Consider the following 22534-nt stretch of genomic DNA (forward strand, 5'->3'; position numbering starts at 1 on the left):
TCCGAAGAGATTTAATTAATTACTAAATTAATACTAAATTTAGTATTTTGTCTATTTTTATAAATAGAGTTAAAAAAATAAAGTAAAAGCCATACCTAAGAGGAAAATCAAGAGGTTAGTAAGTACAGAAGACTTGAAGAAAAAAAACAACCAACCTTTGCAAAACTACATAAGTATGTGAAGATTGAATTCAGATAATTCGGAGGCAAAAAAAGTAATTTGTGACCACGGCAATTATAAAAGTGATTGCCTGCAGAGTCTTGCAGCTCTTAGGACCGAAATTCAGGTGTCATTTTTCATACTTTAACAGGGTTATTAAATACATATCTTTTTTTTTCCTCTTATAAATGAAATATTCTTGTTAACGGATCTCCTACCTTTTGGAGCTCTAAGAATCAAAACTACTCAAAGAGACAATACAAAGTCCACAATTCAGCAGAAATAGTAAACAACTTCAGAAATGATGGAGGGTGGATGGAAATTAAAGAGTGAAAGAGTCTTTAAATGAGTAAACAAGTAATGCATTTTGTGAATGCCTCAAGTTATCATCCTGTCTCTTTCTGGAAAGCAGAACACAGTTGTACCACAGATGCACTTTCGATCTACCACACTGAAATCTAATTAGCGCACAGTACTCCCCTTTGTGGCTGGCAAGTCTATCAACAAAACAGAACATTTGTGCACACACTGTGTCTCGTCTAGTCGTTAAAAATTGGTGGACGTGGGCATGGAAATAGACCATTTTAAACAGAGGAGGAATATCTCTGGGATTCAGAACTCTGAGTATTTTGTAATGCTATTTGTCAAAAAAACAGGAATATCTACATAGTTCCTTTTTTGCCTCATGAATTGCACAACAGCACAGGCCTTTCCTGTCTGATAAACATAGAGAGTGAATTAATTTGTAGATATTTGAAAGTATTGAGGCAGTGAGTTGGGAGGACGAAGTGTTTTCTGCCTTGAATTTTTTTTTTTATTTTTTTGTGGGGAACCTCACCAAGCAGTGTCATTTTTGTTGCTGGGGATGACTGAGTGATGTTATACCCAACAGCCTGAGAAAGGGAGTTCTCCTTCCTTGAGAATCCAGCTATTTTGCTCATAGCTTCAGGCAAGTTGCAAGACAGTGCTACATCAACTCTAAATCAAAATGAAAGGTGAAATATGTTCATGAAAATAAGAGCGATTAGCTAAATCTGAAGTGCAAACTAAGCTGATCTACATGGACTATGTCAAAACTGTTCTTAGTCAACTGTAATTCTACTACTCCTCCTGATACCCATAAGGAACATACAAGAGAAGGGCTATCTTAAAGGATCACTGGGAATTCTGAACTAAATCAAACTCGGGATTCAGCCAGGGAAGTTTCACAGCATACACATGCCATCAGACATTACTTCATTTCCAGTGAAAGGTTCAGCTTTCTCATCTGTAACAAAGAATGCTGCAGTCCCAACAGAAAGGGATTTGTTCCTTAGTAACAGTGTGCACTGGAGTGATAGATTTTCTTTTTTTTTTTTCCTTAATAGATACCCTGAGGGTATTAGAAGCCTCAGTAATTTGTGTTTTTTCATCTCTCGAATAGGAAAGAGAAGAAAACTAGCCTAATGCAGGTCAGATGACAAGCACGTTAGGTATCGTCAATTCTTTAACATATCCAAGGATTAGATTAGGTTAAGCTTTCCAGAGGCACACAAAGTAAAGTTGTTGTTTGGGGTTTTGTTTTTTATCTGGCTAAAGCTGAAGGCTTTAATGTATTAATAGACGTTAATACTATTCTGACATAATTGTTGGAGAAATCATACTCTTCTACAAGAAGAGCACTTTCCACCAGATCTCACAACATGCACATAAAGTGATCAACCGACGTTACTGTTGTGGGAAGAGAACTGTGAATGGCAGTTGCTCAGTAAAACAGAATATGGGTAATTCCTTCCAGGAGCTGCTATTTTATTTCCCTTTCTCTCTGTTAAATGGATGATAATGCTTGAAGTCTGGTTGTAAAGGATATGTGGGAACAATAAGGATTTTACAGTGACCATAGAGATTCTATACAATAAAGATTTTAAAAAAAAAAAAAAAAATCCATGCCAATATCAAAGTTCCTTTTAGTCATGTCACAGATTTGGGTTCTGTGGTATGAGGGTCACCGGTGATCCGTTTCTCCAAGATATTTTGATATTAGAGCTGCCACTGCTGAGAGGAAAATGTCTCATCTAGAGAGGTAATGGAATAACTAGAAGGTTGCTAAGATGTTAGGGTTAAACTCAAGAAATCTTTCAATAGGAGATAGACAAGATAATCCAGACTATGAAATTAATTTGCAATTCTTGTCACATGCTTATGACTGCAGGTTGAAAATTCCACCCTTAATTCTCAAAGCACATCTCTAATGAATCAGAATGCACAACTGTTGATCCAGCAGTCTGCGTTAGAAAATGAGAATGAATGTATGCTCAAGGAACGTGAGGATCTGAAATCATTGTATGATTCACTTCTCAAAGATCATGAAAAACTGGAACACCTGCATGAACGCCAAGCGTCCGAGTATGAATCTCTGATTGCTAAACATGGAAGTCTTAAATCTGCGCACAAAAATCTGGAGGTGGAGCATAAGGACTTAGAAGATAGGTAAATACTAATATGCACAAGTAAAACGAGAGTCTGTGATTCCTCAGCAAAAGGCAAAAACCACTCTATATACTTAAGTATAACATTAACATCTTAAAACTTTGAAAGATCGCCTCTTAAAAAAAAAATCCATATTTCCTTGTCATTAAAAAAAAAATTTAAATATTATTTTTGTTTACAGGTACAATCAGTTGCTGAAACAGAAAGTGCAGCTGGAAGAATTGGAGAAAGTACTCAAGGTAGAACAGGAGAAGATGCTGCAGCAAAATGAGAAACATGAAACTGTAGCAGCAGAGTATAAAAAACTTCGTGATGAAAATGACAGGTGAAGCAAAAGTCCGATATGTGTATTAGTACAAGTGTTGCGTGCTCTCACATTTCTTAATATCTGATGCTGCAATTCAGGATACTTACAATCCATACCTTATAGCAACTCCACTCCTTTGGTCTGCGATAGTTGTTTAAAAAAACCTGAACGGGGCAGGGAGACCAACAAAAAAACCCACGAAAAATAATTATTGTATCCTGAGGACACTGAATTCCACAGGAATGGCAGGCCAAGCACTGTGCAGTATGGTTGTGAGCTGTAGAGGGAGCAAACCACTCTGTGTGAGTTGCTTAAGGGGCAAGATAACTGAAGTTAATACCAGGAGTAGAAATGCAGTGGGTGGCGAAGCCCCACTTGACCCTTGCAATGGAGGTTTGCCGTAAGTAGTTGGGTTTAATTGTAGTATTTACATAGCATGATACTTCCCCCCCTCAAGAAGAGGCATTAAGATTTGTTCATCTGGCAAAGAGGCTCACAATTAAATGTCTCCTACCTTTGGTGGTGTGTGAGGAGGATTAGTAGGAACAGGAAGTTGTTTTTAGAAAGGGACGTGGCAGGGCCCAGTAGGGACAAAGGGAGCCCAAGAGTCATTCTGTGCAACCATGGTTGCCAAAGTTGGGACCATTCCTGTTTCCTTACTATTTTGTGTTGGCAAGAAGTTCTAGCTCTTTTGTAAGATTCTTGTATTTTGAAAAGTGGCATCTTAAAATCAGTGGTGATGTCCGTGTTTAGAAATACTGCTTTATTTTTAAATATGTGGAGAATCTGGAGTATTTGGCTTAAAGGCAGAATGCATTCCTAAGAAAATTAAATTAAGAGATAATGTGATACTAAGACGTTTTTATATGTATTCTATGGAGTAGTATAGAGCCCTGGAAATTTCATGCATCAGAGGGAATGTGGGTCATGAATACATTTCCTTCTATCTGCATGTATTCTTTTATGGTGTCTTTTAATTCCAGGCTTACTCACACATACAGTCAGCTCTTGAGAGAGAATGAAGTTCTCCAGACTGATCATAAGAATTTGAAAACGTTATTGAACAATTCCAAACTAGAACAAACACGATTAGAAGCTGAGTTTTCAAAACTCAGGGAACAGTACCAGCAACTGGATATTACATCTACGAAACTAAATAATCAGTGTGAGGTATGTAAGAAGTATGCAATTTTTCATGACTGGTATCGTTGTAATATCATTGTAAATGTATTTGTAGATTCATAAAATCATATGAAGTGCTTGAGACTTAGTCATTTGATTTATAGCTAATGAAGTTGATCTGGAGACAAATTAATTTGCTGCTTGTACAGGCAGTACAAAAATTGGGGCTCGTGTTAGGTAAACTGTTTTATTTAAAGCATCAAAGAGGCTTTTATCAGTTGAGTCATGATTTAGTTAAGTTTTCTGTTTGATTTGACTGTCAGAATCCTTTGTAGACCTAAATTTTCTTGATAATCTAATTATCTGTGTGTAAAATATGCTCACGTATATATATGCATGTACCATTTCATATATTTTAACAGCTGCTTAGCCAGCTTAAAGGAAATCTGGAGGAGGAAAACAGACATCTACTAGATCAAATTCAGACATTAATGCTACAGAATAGAACATTACTTGAGCAGAATATGGAAAGCAAGGATCTCTTCCATGTAGAGCAAAGGCAGTACATGTGAGTTTTTAAAACAATGAAATTACTGTGATTAGGGCAGTTAACGCTAATACCTATATTTATTTTTTAAAAAAAAACTTCTGTTTTATGTAGAAATTAACGTGTGTGCTACTTCTGAAATGTTTTTCTTATTAAAATGTCGATTATATACGAAAAGCAGATAACTCAAACTACAAACATTAGTTTTTTAGTTCTAAAGGATCAGTGCAACTGTGTTCATTACTGATGATGCAACTGAGGAATAAAAGTGTTATTTGTTCCTCATTCCACTACAAGCAAAGTTTCTAGGTTGATTTGTAATCTGTAAACTTCTGTAAAGAAGTTTACAGATTTGAGAGAAGAGAAAATGTCCTTGTCTAAATGATTCTGTTAGAGTCTATGTGCACTTTATTATTATTTAAAAAGGGGGAAATTCTGTTGTGTAATAAAGACAAAGTTTTTTAAATTTTATAATGTTAAATGTAAGACTGCTTGTTTGCTGTATCTTTCTTGATCTTTCAATAAGAAAAAAGTGTTATATAAGAATTCCTCATGCAAAGTGGCAGCTTTCAGATGACAGATATCCAGAGAAATGTGCTACTCGCCCATTATATATACAATTTTGAAGCGTACAGTATCATTAATTTCTGTTTACAGTGACAAGCTAAATGAATTAAGGCGACAGAAGGAGAAATTGGAGGAGAAGATAATGGATCAGTATAAATTTTATGAACCGTCACCACCAAGAAGGTACTGATGAATGTGATATAAAAATAAACACAAGTCTAAACCATGATATACCTATTCTGTTCCAGCTGAAAATCCAGATTTCATTCAACTTCAGGGGAGCAAAATCATGTCTGTGTTCTTGCATACAAATTAGGAAAAATGTGAAGGCAGAAGTCATGTATTATAAATGTAATAAATGTACTGTATTATTGATAACAGAAGGGGCAACTGGATTACTCTGAAAATGAGGAAGCTGATAAAATCAAAGAAGGATGTTAATCGAGAACGTTTGAAGTCTGTGACCCTTACGCCTACCCGTTCAGAATCCAGCGAAGGATTTCTTCAGCTGCCCCACCAGGACAGTCAGGATAGTTCCTCTGTGGGCTCAAACTCTCTGGAAGATGGCCAAACCTTGGGGACCAAAAAGAGTAGTAGTGAGTACTGCAAAACATTTATTTTCTTTTGGTAATCCTTGGCTAAATGTCTTTTTAATACCATTAAAAAGTAAGAGGTGCTCAGAAAAGGCTGCATGTTTTGGAGGATTTTTTTAAGATAACTTTTAAAGTCTTTAGGAACGAAGCCTGGATTAATTTCTTAATGACAGATTAATACTGACTTCTTGCAAACTCCTTGAGTGTTTGGGTAGAAACTAGTTTTTAGCATTTCTGTAGCTCGAAATGTTAAAATACTTTTACAGCGCCTGGATAAGCTGAAGCAGGCGCTGTTACTGGGTCAGAATACATGTGTTTAACATTCACTTAAAATTTTTTCAATACTTTTTAAAAATGTAATGTCTTGGGTTTCAAAAGACAGCAGATTGATATTCTGGGTTTTGTGCCAGCTATGAATTTGCTGTGTTAGAAATTATTAAAGCCACTATAATGTGTTTGGTTTTTTTCTTTGCTTATTGCAGAAGCTTAGTCAAAGTTAAAAACATGTAAAACTCTTTTTCAGGGAAACTTAAAAACAGATTTGTGAGTATTTTTTTAATAACTGAAGAAAGTAATGTGTTCCTTGCTAACTTGTCAATTTGGGAAACTTTTGAGTGTAAGGGTCTGTTAAGGTTCAAAACGGGTACTTTTCGACTTTTTTAAAAAGGCAACCGTTGTTTTTACATATAAACTGGAAGTCTCATGGAGTCCAGGGGTGACTGAAGCTACAGTGGATGTGTTTGAAAGTGTGTTAGTTTGTCAAGAGTGTGCACGCTTTGGTTCAGACCATCTGCATCTGTGTCAACGATTTCATGTTCGGCAAGGGCTCTTTTATGTGACAGTTTTCTTTGCATGATACTTGGGACCTTGTAGCGTGCAGTTACCCTCCTGGTGAAGCCATGGTTGAAGTTATGGTGGCTGATCCTCAAAAGAGGTTTGAAGTTGTTCAGACCTCATTAATTTTCTACTCCATGGACCTTGTTCATGTTCCCCTTAATCCCAGTGTATTTATCCACAAACTGGAAGGGCTGATCTAATTCTGAATCCTAACCTTCCTCCTTTACATATGTCACCATGGAAACCACAGTTTATGATGGAGTTTGGAAGAATTATATGCCACTTCAGTGCTGACAATCTTACTAAGACAGTTTGTGCCTCACAAAGTTAAGAGAATATCTATCGCAGTGTGAGAAGTGCCAGTGATGGTGCATGTTTTGCAGTCTATTTCTTCTGCTTTTAGAATGACTGTAAATCCTAAATACCAAGATACTGTGGCCTCTTTCTTTTCTTTAAGAAGTGGCTTGGCAGTAGCAGCTTCCACTGAAAGAAGCTACAAGAAAGACAAAACCTGTAAGTTGTCACCTGTCTATGCAAATGCTCAGGTATTGTAGCTTTCCACCCTGGTCGAAGGCAGTTTTGAGTTTTGGAAGAAACAGGTTCTATTCCACCTTGATCTCCTGTGTCTGGGAACGGCGGTGGTTCCAGAGGGAGCCACTGAAGTGAAATGTCCTGCCTGTCCTTCAGTAGGCAAGAGAAGGCAGCTTATAGTCCCCAAGGTGCAGTTTACTAGTACAAATTGGTGGTGTTCTCAAAAGCTAGAGGACAGAATATCTGACATAAAGTGATTTTTGAGATATATAGGTTTCCTACCCCATATCCCCTGCCAGAGAAAGTGAGAGGAGATACTGATTCCAAAAGGAATTATCCTGCAGCTACTACTGCTGATAAACAGATTCACTCTGTGAAATATGTAGATTTTCTTCCTTTGAAGGTGGTGATGGAGGCTGTTTTCTTAATACAGGACGCTTTCTCGTGCAAGTATTTTCGAGACACCTATTCTCTTACAAAGATAGGTGATCTTGGCGCAAAAATCAAGTGACCCTGTTGTGCAGAGAGGTCTCAGTGCTTGAAGCCCTGGTCTGATTCCATAGGTCCTCTGGAAAGGAGGGGGTGCCTGCATGGCTGTTACTGTGTGCAGCACAATTAAATCCTGCAGGCAGTGTGGATGCTGTATGCTCCTCTGACAGCAAAGTCTCCCCTTGCTTTTTATAGCTGTGTTCAGTGGATGAATCAGGTGAGTACCACAGATCCGACAGCTGCTTTGTGCAGAGCCTGCTTTCTTGGGGGAAGGGGAGGGGGGTGGGGGGTGGGATACCATTCTGAGCTTTTGCAGAGAAAACCTAAGGCAGGCAAGTGGAAATTTTGTATTTTATGTGGAGAAAACTAGATTACTTTTGCTAGCTTCCACTTTAGATTATCAACAACATCCCGAGGAATTAAGGCTGTTAATAAGCCTGTCATCTTTAAATAGTAGTACCAGTAGCAGACACATCATACAGAAGTAAAAGTGGTATATTGGGCTCCATTTTCTATTACCAAAATATTTAGAAGATGGCTGCTTAACATTTTCTTGTGTGTATGAAGAAAATTATTTGAGGATTTTAATACTATCCATACAGAATTCCCCAGAGTATCTCTGGCAAACAGTGGGAGGATTCCAAAACGGGAGATTTCCTGATCAGTGGAGGAATTCTGCAATACTCAGCATTCATTCTCAGCTCAGAAAGCAAGAACTTGTTCATAGAAGACTGAAAAGAGAAAGAAAAGTTAATGAAGTATAACTAGACTTCTCTGAGTAGATGATTAGTAAGACCAAAACAGTCCTCCTACCATCCCATTTTTAAAGTCTGTTGGAGTAAATGTGTAAAGAGCAAAAGCTCTAAGCTAAACTTTGTGGTGTCCTGTTTGTTTCTTCTGTAGCTCTACCGTATTCTATGCAGAAATTACTTACGTAGTCTCTCAGGGAGGTTGCGGTTTACCAAAGAACAGGTTTTGATGTACGATTTCCAGGACATCGGTAGTTGCAGTGGAGTTTTCTGTTTGGTGCAGTTGCTGAGAGCCATAAATCAGTCATTTTGGAGGTCATCTGTGTTAACGAACAAGAGTCACAGATGACTCAATTCTTGAACCACCCTCTGGTTACTTTTTAATAAGATTAGAGTGGACACTTTTAATTAAGAGGGATCGGTTATCTTGTCTATAAAGGATTATAGAGGGATCAGTTGTCTATAAAGGATTATAGAAGTTAACAAAAGAATTGTGTTTCACCATGATGACGAAAAGTAGTAGAAATAGAACAGAATTATCTCTTTGGTTTGACATTAGTGTTAAAACTGGTTAGTTATTTACCTGCTAGAAACTAGTCTGATGCTGTGCCTCATACTCCTTTGGCAGGGAGCTTTTCAGAGCTACGTACTTTTATGTACAACTAGATAGACAATGTGCGTATATCCTTTACGGGAGGTTTAGTGACCTTTCTGCTTCTTTTGAGCCAGTTTATGTTGGTTTTGGTTTATTTCCTCAGGATCTACAAGAGGAGGAATGTTTTGTTGATCCAAAAAAAAAAAAACCCCAAACAAAACCCCCCTGTTTTAAGTACCTATATGTACATAATAAAAAATACCTATATACCTATGTAGTGAATCATTCAAAGCTGAAATTTTACTTGGTGTAGTCCTGCCTTACATAGGTAGCACAGGTGGCTTTCTTTTCTCCCTGTTCTTCCCCACCCCACATCATAAGGACCTGACACAGGAGGGTGTTTGCTGTCCCTCTCTGGTCAAGATAGAGTTATATGCTGCAACTGTGAAAACTTCTGGTTTTTTCTGACACTTGTGGCTGTGCCAATCGTGCATTCATTGGAAGCTGTAAAATGTACTGCCTTGTAAACCTCTTACTCTAAGTGCAAACACAGAATAATGTGATGGAGAGGGAGATTTCTTTCTCTTTCAAGGTAGTTCAAGTGCACTTGTAAATGCATATGTATATATGTACTGCTGTGCTGGTTGAGCGGAAGACCAAGGTAAATGACAAATCACGTGTCTGAAAAGTGACTTCAGAGACATAAAATAAGCAGATCTTGGGCTGATAGACTGGACTACACGGCTTTCATACCTACATAAATAAGAACATTGTGGGAATTTCCTTATGCATTCCTTTCTGGATCTTTACATGCCAGTTGTTTGCATGTGGCTCCTGTATGCTTGGCAGTCAGCTGACACATTTATCTGATGCTTCAAAAGGCAGGTGTCTGCCAGTAATCAGTTACTAATGCCAAAGAGCTAAATCTAAGGACCAGATTAACTTGTGATTTCCCCCTCCTCCATCTTTTAATACTATTTATAATTTTAACTCTGTTTCCTGATATTACGTACCTCAGTTTTTCTCTTTGCTCTCCCAAAATGTTACAGTCACACTCGTGTCTGGATTTTCTTTTGGTGGTGGTTTTTTTTTAATCTTCGGTATTTTTACAGCTAAAAAATGTGGTGTATACCATTCCAACCAATAAATCTTGATGCTAAAGTCACTGCACACAAACAGCAGATTGAACATAAGGTCCGTGTGATTTTTCTAGAAGATAGTAGATGACCAAAATTATTAAATGAGCACAAAATGTAACAAATGAAGACTGATAATAGATTGTGTCCTACTAGAGATGCAGGGCAAAACGTTACAAAAGTTATTAATCTCAAAAAATAATGATGTGAACATATTTTAAAGTAGAAGTTGTACTTAGAGTTGTTTTCATTTTAAGCTTTTTTGTTTCACATTTTTCTTTATGTTCAAGCAATGTTATTTTTCACAGTAAAAACTAAATAGTCTGCAAAGAAGTTACGTGTATTTTTTCAAGAGCTTGGCAGTTAGAACTTTCAAACTGTGTTACACTCTTCACCATTATTTTCAGTGCATTTCTGAGTATATTAAAGTTTTCTTAGTGTAGTTTTCATATTTCATTATCACACAGAAGCATGAGAATGATAGTTTTTAGCGTAGCATACATAGCTTAAACTCAGACATTCATTTCTGTCCTTAGTTTCAACATTTAACTTCCATCTGTTCTTCTCCCTTTTTTTCTTTCATTTCCCTGTTTCCGTTTTTCCTCATGCTATGACATAAAAGTGGTTGCACTGAAAAGACTGCCCTTTTTGAGGAACAGACCGAAGGAAAAAGACAAAATGAAGGCCTTCTACCGTCGCTCCATGTGTAAGACTTTATGACAGTTCAGCTTCTTTTAAATGGCTACACTGGCTTCCATTACTAATTTTTCACTAACCTCTCCCTGGACTGCGCTGTATTTTTCCTCCTATTTTGCAATGTGCAAGTCCTGCTACAATACAAGGAGCTGGAGCTATTTCTTTTTTCTTTTTTTTTAAACTTTGGCACTGAATACTTTATATATGTGCACATGTGCACACACGCACACACGTACCCACACATTTACATGCACTAGCACACACACATACATATATATATTCAGTGCATTGTGATTGCATTTATTTGTATACATAGTTGTCTATATACACATGTCTCTATGTGTATATAAATTTACAGTGCACTGTGTTAACCTAAATAGTTCCAAATTACACATTTCATAAGCCTTTTGTTAAGAAATCACTGTAATTTTTTGTTTGAAGAAAGTGTAGAAAATAGTGCAAGGCTGTATGGTGGTCTGTCACTCTTCAGTTATTCATCAGTCGTTGTTGCCAAAATGTTGTACTGAGTAATTTTATTTTAATCTATTTTATTTTTTAAAAATTTTATTTCATGAGGCGGGGTGGACAGCTTTCCCTAGTTTTGTGAAGTAAAGGTGAATATCATCAGATGTCATCTTTTTCAGATCCTTTTATTTGTTGTTATGTAAAATACAGTATCCCTGCAGTAACCTGCACTGTACAAGGATCCCGTATCATTGTTGACATTATATTGTACTAGCACCTTTGCCCATTTTTATCCTCATTCATTCCATTTTATCATTGCAAACAGTATATCAAATCTTCTAACATACACATTACATACCATTGCAGCGCAAGCATGGCGATTATACCTAATAAAATCAGTTTTAAGAACCATACTGAGCTGAAAGAAGTCTCTGCCTTACAACACTTCTCATTCATTGAGCTGATTGCATGTCATAACATGGATGATCTTGTGTGTTTATCTTCCAGTATTCAGTAGCTTTAATGTTTAGAAAACTGTCAAACATTTTGCAATACAAAATAAGAACAGAAGCAAATACATTGACCATGCTGATCATTTGCTTTCATTTGCATCCCAGCCATGAATGACCTGGTGCAGTCCATGGTCCTAGCAGGAGGACAATGGACAGGTAGTTCTGAGCATCTGGAGGGTCCTGATGATATATCTGCGGGTAAAAGGAGGAAAGAATTGGGAGCTATGGCCTTCTCTACTACAGCTATCAACTTTGCAACTGTCAACTCTTCTACAGGCTTCAGATCCAAGCAGTTGCTAAATAATAAAGGTATAGGTAGAAGCGTCTTGCATCGTGATGTGACTATGTGTAATAGCAATTTCATGTAAATATTGGCTTTACTTGTATTTTAAGGTTTTCGGCAAAAAGCAACCTTAGTAATTGAGTTGCGGTGCTAAGATACTGCAGTTATAAAATGTTTCAGGATTTTTCCTACAGAATGTTACCTAAGTAAAAATGGATTGGTTTGGAAAATATTTTCGTATTTATTACAGATGATAAATATTTCAATAACCTTTTCATTTTATTTTATTTCACATCTTCTTTTATGTCTCTGTGTATAGATACTACATCCTTTGAAGATGTAAGTCCACAAGGTATTAGTGATGATTCTAGTACAGGATCAAGAGTTCATGGTAAGATGTGGATTTTAATTAAATGAATTAAGGATATATTATGTGAATGTTAACAAAGTTTGCAAAAAAAAGTGAATGGCATCATTACAAGTGAGCATGCTTTCTGTGATTTGCGTATCTCTTGAATGTAAAGTTTCATTTCTTCAGATTATTCTTTTCTTTCTTGACTACTACATCAGATAGATGTTCTATACCTCTAGTAGAAAGTACCTGTGAAGTGCATCTGAACAGGATCAAAACATTTGCCCTTTAAAAAAGTAATTTGGAGTTAATAGTAAAATAAGAGAAGTTACAATTTCAATCCTAAAAAAATCAAATCCAAATCTGGCCTGATTTTTTGACGTTTATTGTTTTATTGTTCAGTAAATGAAACCTAAATTTGTCATGTACTGTATTTTATAAAATCATTACATGTTCCTTCAAGCAAAGCTATGAAGTGGAAAGCTCTTATAGATTATATAGAAGTGAAGTTTTAACTCCAGTATAAACGCTTACAATTAGTATGAGCAACAAATGCTTTTGAAGATGATAATGGTGCATTTCCCTTGTATTGGATAGGAGTACAGGACATTATCTGTGCAGATGCTCTTGCTGCTCCTGTTCGTGGCATTTCAACAATGTGCAAGGTTCCTTGTCAAATCTGTTGTAAGTGACCTAATCACGAGCAGCTTTCTGTATGCCCATCCTTTCATCTGTAAAATCCTGGTTTCCCACTAACCAATCGGTTTCGATTCTAAATGTACACTCTATTTCTCTTTCCTTCTCCCTTGCACCTTACTATTCCTGTAGTGCCCTTTTCTAAAGTGTCCTCTTGGACTGCCTGGAAATCCCTTCGCTTTCTGATCTGTAAGAAACCACTTTGTTGACAATGGGCATGCTCAGCCTGTGAAATAGTGCATGATTCCTGCCTCTGAGCATTCTGTGATCAGAATGTAAAGGTACCGTGTCATCTGCTCAAATTTTGTTCATCAAGATGTCTCCTAATTTTCCATTTAGCTTCCAGACCAGCCAGCCTTGATAGTGGCAGAACATCCACTAGCAATAGCAATAACAATGCTTCACTTCATGAAGTCAAAGGTATGCTGTAGGTGAATTTACATACATGCTTCATTCCCATTATTTTCTCTCTGAGCTCATCTCTATAGGTTACTAAAAAACAACAACAAAAAAACCCCAAAAAATTCCCACAACACACTACAACATGTTTTTCTTTCATCATTTTATAGCCTTCATGCCCCAAATTTGGAAAGGATACAAGTATTAACAGAACTTATGTTTTCACTAAATGTTACAAGGGTGATACTAGTTTGTAAGTTTCAAACTCTTTTAAACCAAACCAAATCCAAGTAACAACATCACAAAATAAGAATACCCCCCAAATGACTTGAAAATTGCTTATTTTTAAGCAGAGAAGTTGCTGCATTTTTTTCTCCTAGCATCCTGCTACATGTGCACTGCTGCTGAAAAACTCCATAGTGTACAACACAAACCAGACAGAATGGCGTATGTGATACCATCCTGAAAAGTTTTATATTTTGTTTTTAAAGGATTAATAACGTTCCTGGATTTAACAATATTCTCTAAATTTCATCTGTTATGAGTCTCAATACGTTTTTGTTTGTAGTGGCCATTCTAGCTGGAGACCACGGTATGTGCTAGACTAGAACACTGCCAGCTCAAGACTTCACGTAATATTCATGGCTTGCATATGTTAAATTAAAACAGTATCTGTTTGTTTGGAAATTTAGAGAGGAATGCTAGCTTAACATTTTTATTTGTTTCTTTTCTGTCTGCTCCCTTCTGTAAAAGATTCTTTGTGGTATTCCTTGCCCCAGTTTGTATACAGTATTAGAAATTTCTGTTGCAAACAGTTTATCTTTCTTCAAACAGTTTCATTTCTTAGGAGTAACATGAAGTAGGAAATACTTGATTATTTATCAGTATTTTTTTAAGCAGTTCACAATTACTGAAAAATAGAAAGAATCGGTGTTGTGGAGTTTATTTTGCATTTAATGCCATATGCTTCTTTAAGGTCACAGTTGTAGTAAACCAGAAGTAATGGCAGAAGCTGTTGGAGAAGCATCATTCCTAAATAGTTCTTGTTGAAGAACTCTGTTGGAGAAAATATTTTCTTTCCATTCCATCCTTTGTATTTCATTTAATGTAAAACTCATCAATAGTATACTAGAGCGTGCACCCACAGTGATGCTGAACAAGACCAGAGGCGTATCTTTAGCCTCTTGGAATATAGTATTAAGTAGGTGGAGGCCCAGATTGTCAGTGAAAGGTGGGGTTTTTTTATTCAAAAGCTATCATGTCATGGTTAAAGAGCGGTAAGAGGTAAGTCAGAGCAGGACAATTGTATTAATACTATGCTTGGTTTGAGTAAAAAAGGACAACTGGATTTTTTTAGTATTTTAAATAGAATTATTGTTAACTGAATCTGATAATGTTCCAGATTTGAGTAAGGTTATACTGTTTAACGGCTTTCATGTATTTTTTTCTTGTGGAATACTTAATCCCATTTACCCCAAAAGCAGGTGCAGTTAACAGTCAAAGCAGGCCACAGAGTCACAGCAGTGGAGAATTTAGTCTGCTACACGAACATGAGGCTTGGTCTAGCAGCAGCAGCAGCCCCATTCAGTATTTGAAAGGTCACACGAGGTCTAGTCCTGTGCTCCGGCAGCGAACGCCTGAAACACTGGATAGTCGCGGAAAACACCTCAAAACCGGTTCTCCTGGCAGTGAAGTTGTTACCCTGCAACAGTTTTTAGAAGAAAGCAACAAGAGTACCTCAAGTGAGGTTAGTTTAAAAAATATTTCAGCACGTATTATCCAACATAGGGACACAGAATTAACAGCAGACTTAAGAGTGAGTAGAATTGCTTTAAACCTTTGTGCAGATACTGGTTACACCTGCATTAAGTAGCAGCGTAGACAGTATCCTGATAAACTGTGCTTGCTGTATCACACACAAAATCATTTGGAATTTCGCAGCTTGACCCCTTACGGATCACTGAATTAGGTAAGAAAGTCGATCTCTGTCTCACAAAATTGTCCAGTGCGCTGCTGCATGGCAGGCTCCTCAGAGTGCTGAGGGAAGGCCGTACGCTCAAAGTAGGCTTACTGTTCTTCTTCCAGTTCAGCCACTGTCTTCACTAAGAGCACTTGTCAGGTCTGTCTTGCATCACCAGGAAGGAAGATGCTTTACTTCATTCCCTGGGGAGAGACTCTTGTCTGCTTCAGTTTCATCTTTTTAACTCTACTGGGCAAAAAACCCTGACCTTGGAGCTCATTGAAATCCAAGAAGAATAAGACAAAGAGAATGTTTCTTGAAATGGGTGACAGCTTGTTAGAAGCCCCAAATCACCTTTTCTCTGCTATATTCCATTTTCTTCATCACTAGTTCTGGAGTAGATCTTTCTGAAGCCTAGAAGTGCTCTAGGATAAAGCAGGCCAGTGGCTGTGACTAGGGCCATCAAGAGTAAGGACCATCCTCCGTCTTTTTTTAACGATACAACCGAAATTGAAAAATAGACATTCACAGCTGAATCAATTTGTGCAGTCTGGGATAGTGACTTGAGTCTGTGCTAAGTTTCTGGATTTTTTGTTAGATACTTAAAATGACCCCTCACCTGTGGTCTCTCTGGATTTTTTTCTTTTTAAGCATTAGACAATACTCTTGGGGCAGTAGAAATAAAAGAAGCCACTCAAGTCATCAAGTCTGGTCCACTGCTGTTCATGAATCACAAAATCTCTTTCATAGCATCACAGAATCGTTGAGGTTGGAGGGGGATTCAGGAGGTCTCTTTCCAGTCTTCTGCCAGGGCATCTCCTTGGTGCTCTTACCTTAATTCTTTCCAAATTGTCTCTTTCGCCGTTTTGAAAGAAGACTGCAGTCTTTCTCCACTGAGTGTGAATAGTATTCACCTCAGCTTCTTTTTTTCCTAGCTCTGAAGTCTTTTCTCCAAAAAGAAAAAAATTGGGAACTGGCCAGTCCAAATTTAGGCACCACAAGTGCCTAAAGGTTATGTGTTTTGTATTACTTTCTGAGATTTTTGTCTTTATTATTTGAGTGTATAGAGAAAGTTTAAGCTTTTAGCTTCAGATGATCAGTCTAAGTTAAAATACTAGTCCATGTGAAATTGCTTAGGAAGTCCTGATAACTGATGGCAGAGGGCAAGTGAGTGAGAAGATGAACTTGAAGTTTTGATCATCTGATTTGTTGAATTAATCAGTACTGCAGGAACTAATTTTAGATAGTTGTGATCTGTCTGACATCATTTTCAAAGTACTTGCTTGTAAGCTGTACAGAAAACTCATGAGTATATACCATAAATGTTGAATACCGCTTCTGGATCGGAGAAATGAAAAACAAAAACTTTTTAGAATCTTTTGATTTATGTCCACAAAGATTGCTTAAGAGATGTCAAAATTACAATTTATAAACATGTAAGATGTTTCATTTTTTTGACAGATGAAATCTACAAGTGAAGAGAATCTTTTAGATGAAGTCATGAAAAGCTTATCTGAGTCTGCAGAGCTGACAGGAAAGGAGAAGCTAAGAAAACAGCCGTCCACCAGTTGTGGTATTGTGAGATCATTAAGCGTAAAAAATACAATTGAATTCTCAGATGGACGATCCTTTAAACCAGAACAACTTGTAAGGCCCAGCTTTCGTAAAACTGAAGATACCTTCTTTACAAGCTCTCCGATAAAATTTACATCAGGCACTCAAGGAAAGGCCAAATCCGTTAAAGACAAGATACAAGTGACTGTATCACAGCGACAATCAAGAGATTGCAATCCTTATGCTACCTTACCTCGTGCAAGCAGCGTGATTTCTACGGCAGAAGGAACCACTCGAAGGACAAGCATTCACGATTTTTTGTCTAAGGACAGTAGGCAACCTGTATCGGTTGATCCAGCACCATCCACCGCTGACAGAAGCGTTCCATCAACCTCTAGTGAGTACCCAGCACACCAGTTATCCTCTCATTTTTTTCACTGTGTGGCTTACAGAGTAGATTGTGTTCCACAAAGCGATGCAGCTAATACAGTTAAACCACGTAATTTAGGATGTAACTCTGATGTGCCTAAGACTTCAAGGATGGAAAGGTCAAATTTCCGTGAGAGAACTTTGCTAAGCACAAATGTCTTTAATGAGAAGGTCAGTGTATCTGGTAATGACAGCGCAGGATCCCTTACTGTGGCTCAGCCTTTTTTATCCCTTAACACAGAATTAGTTAGTAATATAAGTGGATTGCCTCAAAGATCTACATCAAATCTGTCAGCATTTAGATCTGTACCGAAAAATCAAGAGCAGCCTTCTGCTAATCAGAAGTCTGACCGTGGTGACCTACGGTCAGTTCTGACTAGTGAATTTGTTCCTGCCACCTCCATAAACACTAGCGAGGCTGAATCCCCGCTCCTCGTTTCTGAAGATAATAAAACTGTGTGGTATGAATATGGTTGTGTTTGATAAAGAAATTGTATTATCCTATATAAATATATATATACACACACTCCAATATGACATACAGGTGGTGTTCTCAGTGTCCACTGGATTTAGAGAAAATTTCACTACAACAAACAAACAGTTCCATGTTAGATCTGTGGGTGGTTGTTTTCCAAGAACAACGGCTATAGGGCTCGGTTGTGTACTCCAGCATGTTCGAATGTAAAATTGTAACCTCACCAAAGTTTGCATGAAACATTAATTGCACTGTATATATTTTTGCATGCCTTTAAAAGCCTTTATAATACAAGCTATATTTTTCTTTGTCAAGCATTACAAATATTTTGGTTTTTTCCTGTCCATTACTGAATGCATGTCAAACCAACTGCATGCTGCATTGCCAAAAATGGCTCGGTGAACAACATGCTTTCTGACACAAAGACCGTACTTTTCAGTTTGTATCAGTATTGTGCTTTCAGATGTGTCAGTAACACATTGATTTTGTATTTGGAGTAAAAATACTTTTCCCTCCCTTCTTTCGAAATTGAGATACTAATGAAGCATTTAGAGAGATTTCAGCATCTTACCCTTCTCATTTATGCCATGTCCTGGCATAAATGCACGTTACACAAGTTACAGCCCAATAATTCAGTGCTTCTAGCCCGCACAATAAATATGAATCACAGTTCATACTTACTAAAATATTTGAACATTACTAAATACAAAGATCATTTGTAATCCTCAACACAAATGATAATTCTTATGGAGAGGTAATAAATAGTCACATGATACGCAGCACTCAATGAAAAAACGACCCTTTCCACCTTTTCCCTTTTGTATGCTTTGTCTTTCCACGTCTGGTGTCCAAATGTGAAGTGTATGGTTTTATTAGGAGTCAAATAACAGAGTTTACAGGAGACTCCTTGTGATGTGTGGTAATAAAAACCTGTATTGATTATGGTGGAAATACATTTTTTTTTTTTTTCTTCTCAATAGAAGTAACACTAATACAATAGAAAACAAGATGTATAAGAAAATAACAGGAAAACTGTTAAATTAACACAGTTAAATAAAAGAAGATTAAAAAAATGCTTACAAGGTTATGGGAGTGTAGGAACAACTTGTTAAAGCCTAGATGACCAGCTAAAGAGAACTGTTGAAAAGTAATTACTCAATATGCCACTGTCTCTGCAATTGCTTGAAACTTCTTAATTGTAAATATAAACAGAGTTTAAAATTGTATCATACTTAAACTATCATTACATGAGGCTTTAGACATTAGGACTTTTCTGCAAGAGGAGATAGTTACTGACAGTTATTGTAGGCCAAAACTATACACGCTATAAAAAACCTGAATGAAAATACAACTAGAGGAAAAATTGAAAATAAATATTGAAAATAATGAATGTCATATTCTGATTTTTACAATTGAATTTATTTTGCCAGCAGTTTTGTGGCAGTCATGGTACTGCTGTGCGGGTTGAACTTTAATTCCGTAGTGTTTAAGTAGGGAGGGGTAAAAGTGCTGCAAATACAGGGCTCCTCAGGGAAGAGCAGCAGGCGTCCCACGTTTCCCTGGGGAAAAGGAGTGAGGGGAGAAGACTGGATGTCTCAAAGACGTTCTGTGGACGGTAGAATTACCGTTTCAAAATGTGAAGCAGCCATCCTTTGCCGTGTCTGCGGGCATCCATCATTGTTGGACTGATAAATTTCTCACTTCTCTTCAGTGTTGTTCGCAGTGTGTTCTTAGTTCTTGCTGTATTCCCTTGAGAATTGTCTCACTGTTTAAAAATAATAAACCCAAACCCAAAATATAATCTTAATTTCACGCACATTTACTCGTGGAGTGAGATCAGTGTGCTGACCTTGGGTCATGTCATTTGACTTCATTTCCATCGATCTGGACTTGTGTTTGGATTAGCTTGGAACTGAACAGTGCTGCTATCTGAAGGGACGTGCGCATTACACGTTTTGCAAGTTATTTAAGGAAGTGTAGAAAAAAAATCTCGTTAGCTCTGAGAGTACTTATTATAAACCCATACTGTGCTATCAGTATCTGTATTTTTCTTCACTGATTGCAAGCCTGCGTCTTGCAGTGAGGCTGCTTGTTACGATCAGAAGAAGGTTTGTAATAGGGGTAGTACCTTCTGCTTAGATCAACTGCTGTTGTTTGAGAAACCGGCTAAGCTTCCAGGCTTGCTGTTACCTTATTTGCCAGCCGAATTTGCTTAGGTCCTTAGACTGTTGCAGCTACAAAAAATACCAGTATTGTCTCCAGGTGCGTGTATAATAAACTCTCCAGCATGACCACTGAACCCTGATTTGTAATGGTGAGCAAGGCCAAGGTCTAAAGAGAAATGTTGGAGGTTCCCCCTGCAGAGCGATGTTAAAGCTTGCTGTCAAGGCAACAAAATACATTTTTTTTTTTTCCAGCCAGTGCCCATGGGCACTTCAGTTTGCATTGTTTCATTTCTTTTCACAGCACTAAGCTGTTGCATACAAACCAGATCTGACAGTGAGTATTTATGCCTGATATTTAATGTCTTTTTAGCCTGTGTTTTACATTAGTGGGGGGCAGCATTAAAACAGCTTCTCTCTTAAACGCAAAGACCTTCAGTATAACTGTTAGTGTCTCTGAACACTCATGTCTCGGATCCTCAGTGCGAGTTAGAAACTAACCGTGTCCAGCTCAGGCTGCTATTTTGTGTTGTTTTATAAATTTGTAATGAATTAAATTTCAGTTCTGAGGTTAAGAACTTTTTGTGCTCCTATTTTTGCTCCGAGTTCAGCTGCAGCAGCGTGCTGCTGGAGACTTTATAAAGTCTCTGAAAAGAAATTGTCAACATTTGTTTATTGTATATGAAAGAAAACAGATGTTTTCATGTAGAGGATCATTTTTCCTCCCTTTTTGGTCTTTACACTCTAACAATACATACACCATGGATGTCTCTTTCGGTCTGTGCTCAACTAGTGGAAGGATCTGGGAAATTCCTTTCAGACCCAATCACTGGCTGGCTGTAAAACACTCGCTGCGCTTGCTTTTTCCTTGGTCCCTGCTGACTTTAAGAATCAGAAGTTAGGACTCTGCATGGTAATTCTAAACGCTAAATATGTGGCTGCTGGTGAAAAAAAGGTTTTGTTGTTGGGGGCCAATGATTTGCTTGCAGTGAAAGGTTTGCTTGATGCTTTGCTTTAAGTGAACAGTGAATTCAGATACTGCATTTTGCACGCTCAGGCTGTTGCATGCAAAGGTAGTTTTCTGGTTTGTGGAACTGAATGCCAACGTTTCTGTCAATGTATAGCAGGTGAAAAGTGCAAAGATGAGTTACATTCCCTGCTGGGTTCAGTCAGCCCTGACTACATCCAATTGTTTTTCCTTTTCATACAGGCAGAAATTTAGGGTTAGTTTATCTAAAAGTTAAGTATATCTGATTGTGACTTTGAAAATAATACCTGGTTACTCTAAATGCTAAGATGAATTTTAATGAGTAGGCCTTTCCAGTGAGTTTCTTCTATCCCTCTCCTCTGTCCTTTCCTCTAAAAAAAGTGTTTATATATCCTTTTGCTCTACTAATAAGTAGAATGTATTTTAATGCATGAGGGTTTTTTTCATGTCCTGATAAACACAATGAATAACGTGAAATGCTTTTCTCTGCAGATGTGGAAGCTATCCCAGAAAGCAGAAATTCAAAAAGCAGGTCTAGGGAGCAACAAAGCTCCTAATTCTATTACCCACTACATGAGATGTGGGCCAAGTGGTGAGTTTCCTGCCCAAAACGTAAATGAGATTAATTTCATTTACAACAAACTAACAGCATTACCTGTAAGAACAAGTGCACTTTGCATTAACCAGATGTCAATACTGCTTGCTTAACTGGCTTCTATCTTGCTTATTAGTTAAGCCAGGACAGGTCAGTTTACAGCAGTTATTTTGCCTGTGTAGGCAGGGAACTTCATCCTGTTTAGCCTTTTGCCTATAAAAATTACATTTATTTGTGTTTTTCAAAGCTGTTGAAGAAGAAAGTTCAAAGAAATCACATTAAGAAGTAACATTGAAGTCAGTTCTTAGAAAGGGACAGATTAAAAGAAAAGTTTAACAAAACATATAAAGTATTCTGTGCTACAAGGAAACTGCCTTTTTATAAAGCTTGTCTTTGGCATTCTGTCCTTCTCTTGACTTCATTAAAACATCTTTGATGCATGCTATTAGTGCTGTTAGTTCTGTTAGCGACTTAACTCTGTGTTTTACATTTCTACACTTGAAGCTTTTCTTATGTTCTTTTCTCTTTCTGCCTTCCAACTGAACACAGAGAGAAAAGTGTCCTTCAGTATCTCAGTGTGAAGCCTTTATATCTGAAGTAACAAGACAGCGACTGTAGGAATCATTAATAAAAATTAAGGGAATTTTTTTACGTTCTTCGTGACTAGAGCAGGCGAGAAATAAAAACCTACCTACCTTCCTTCCTTCCTTGAATCAAGGAGCTCTACCGGAGTCTACTGCCGAAAATTTGTAGATGGTCTTAGGAATTATTGCACATTGCACTGTTAAGATCTACTGAATAAAGGACAGTTCTCATCTCCCTAAGGACCAAGGTCTCAAGAATTACTCCAGGAAAAAAAAAACAAAA

General features: G+C 37.4%; 1 protein-coding gene across 9 annotated transcripts in view; it reads left to right on the forward strand.

Moving 5' to 3' along the window:
* CCDC88A (coiled-coil domain containing 88A) overlaps positions 1–22534 on the forward strand; it is a 76592-nt gene extending 54058 nt beyond the window's left edge. For 2 of the 9 annotated variants that reach the window (XM_075749882.1, XM_075749883.1), the window contains exons 20-33: positions 2351–2628; positions 2810–2953; positions 3919–4105; positions 4480–4625; positions 5262–5354; positions 5553–5767; positions 10724–10807; positions 11880–12083; positions 12377–12448; positions 13445–13525; positions 14986–15251; positions 16926–17415; positions 21565–21664; positions 22217–22534. In XM_075749882.1, the coding sequence (XP_075605997.1) occupies positions 2351–2628; positions 2810–2953; positions 3919–4105; positions 4480–4625; positions 5262–5354; positions 5553–5767; positions 10724–10807; positions 11880–12083; positions 12377–12448; positions 13445–13525; positions 14986–15251; positions 16926–17415; positions 21565–21629 (2325 nt within the window). In that variant the 3' untranslated portion in view covers positions 21630–21664; positions 22217–22534. Of the gene's footprint in view, positions 1–2350; positions 2629–2809; positions 2954–3918; positions 4106–4479; positions 4626–5261; positions 5355–5552; positions 5768–10723; positions 10808–11879; positions 12084–12376; positions 12449–13006; positions 13094–13444; positions 13526–14985; positions 15252–16925; positions 18046–21564; positions 21665–22216 lie in introns of those variants that run through there. The other 7 variants (XM_075749875.1, XM_075749876.1, XM_075749879.1 and 4 more) reach the window with 5 other exon arrangements.

Source organism: Balearica regulorum, chromosome 3, assembly GCF_011004875.1.
Source record: "Balearica regulorum gibbericeps isolate bBalReg1 chromosome 3, bBalReg1.pri, whole genome shotgun sequence".
Taxonomy (NCBI): Eukaryota; Metazoa; Chordata; class Aves; order Gruiformes; family Gruidae; genus Balearica; species Balearica regulorum.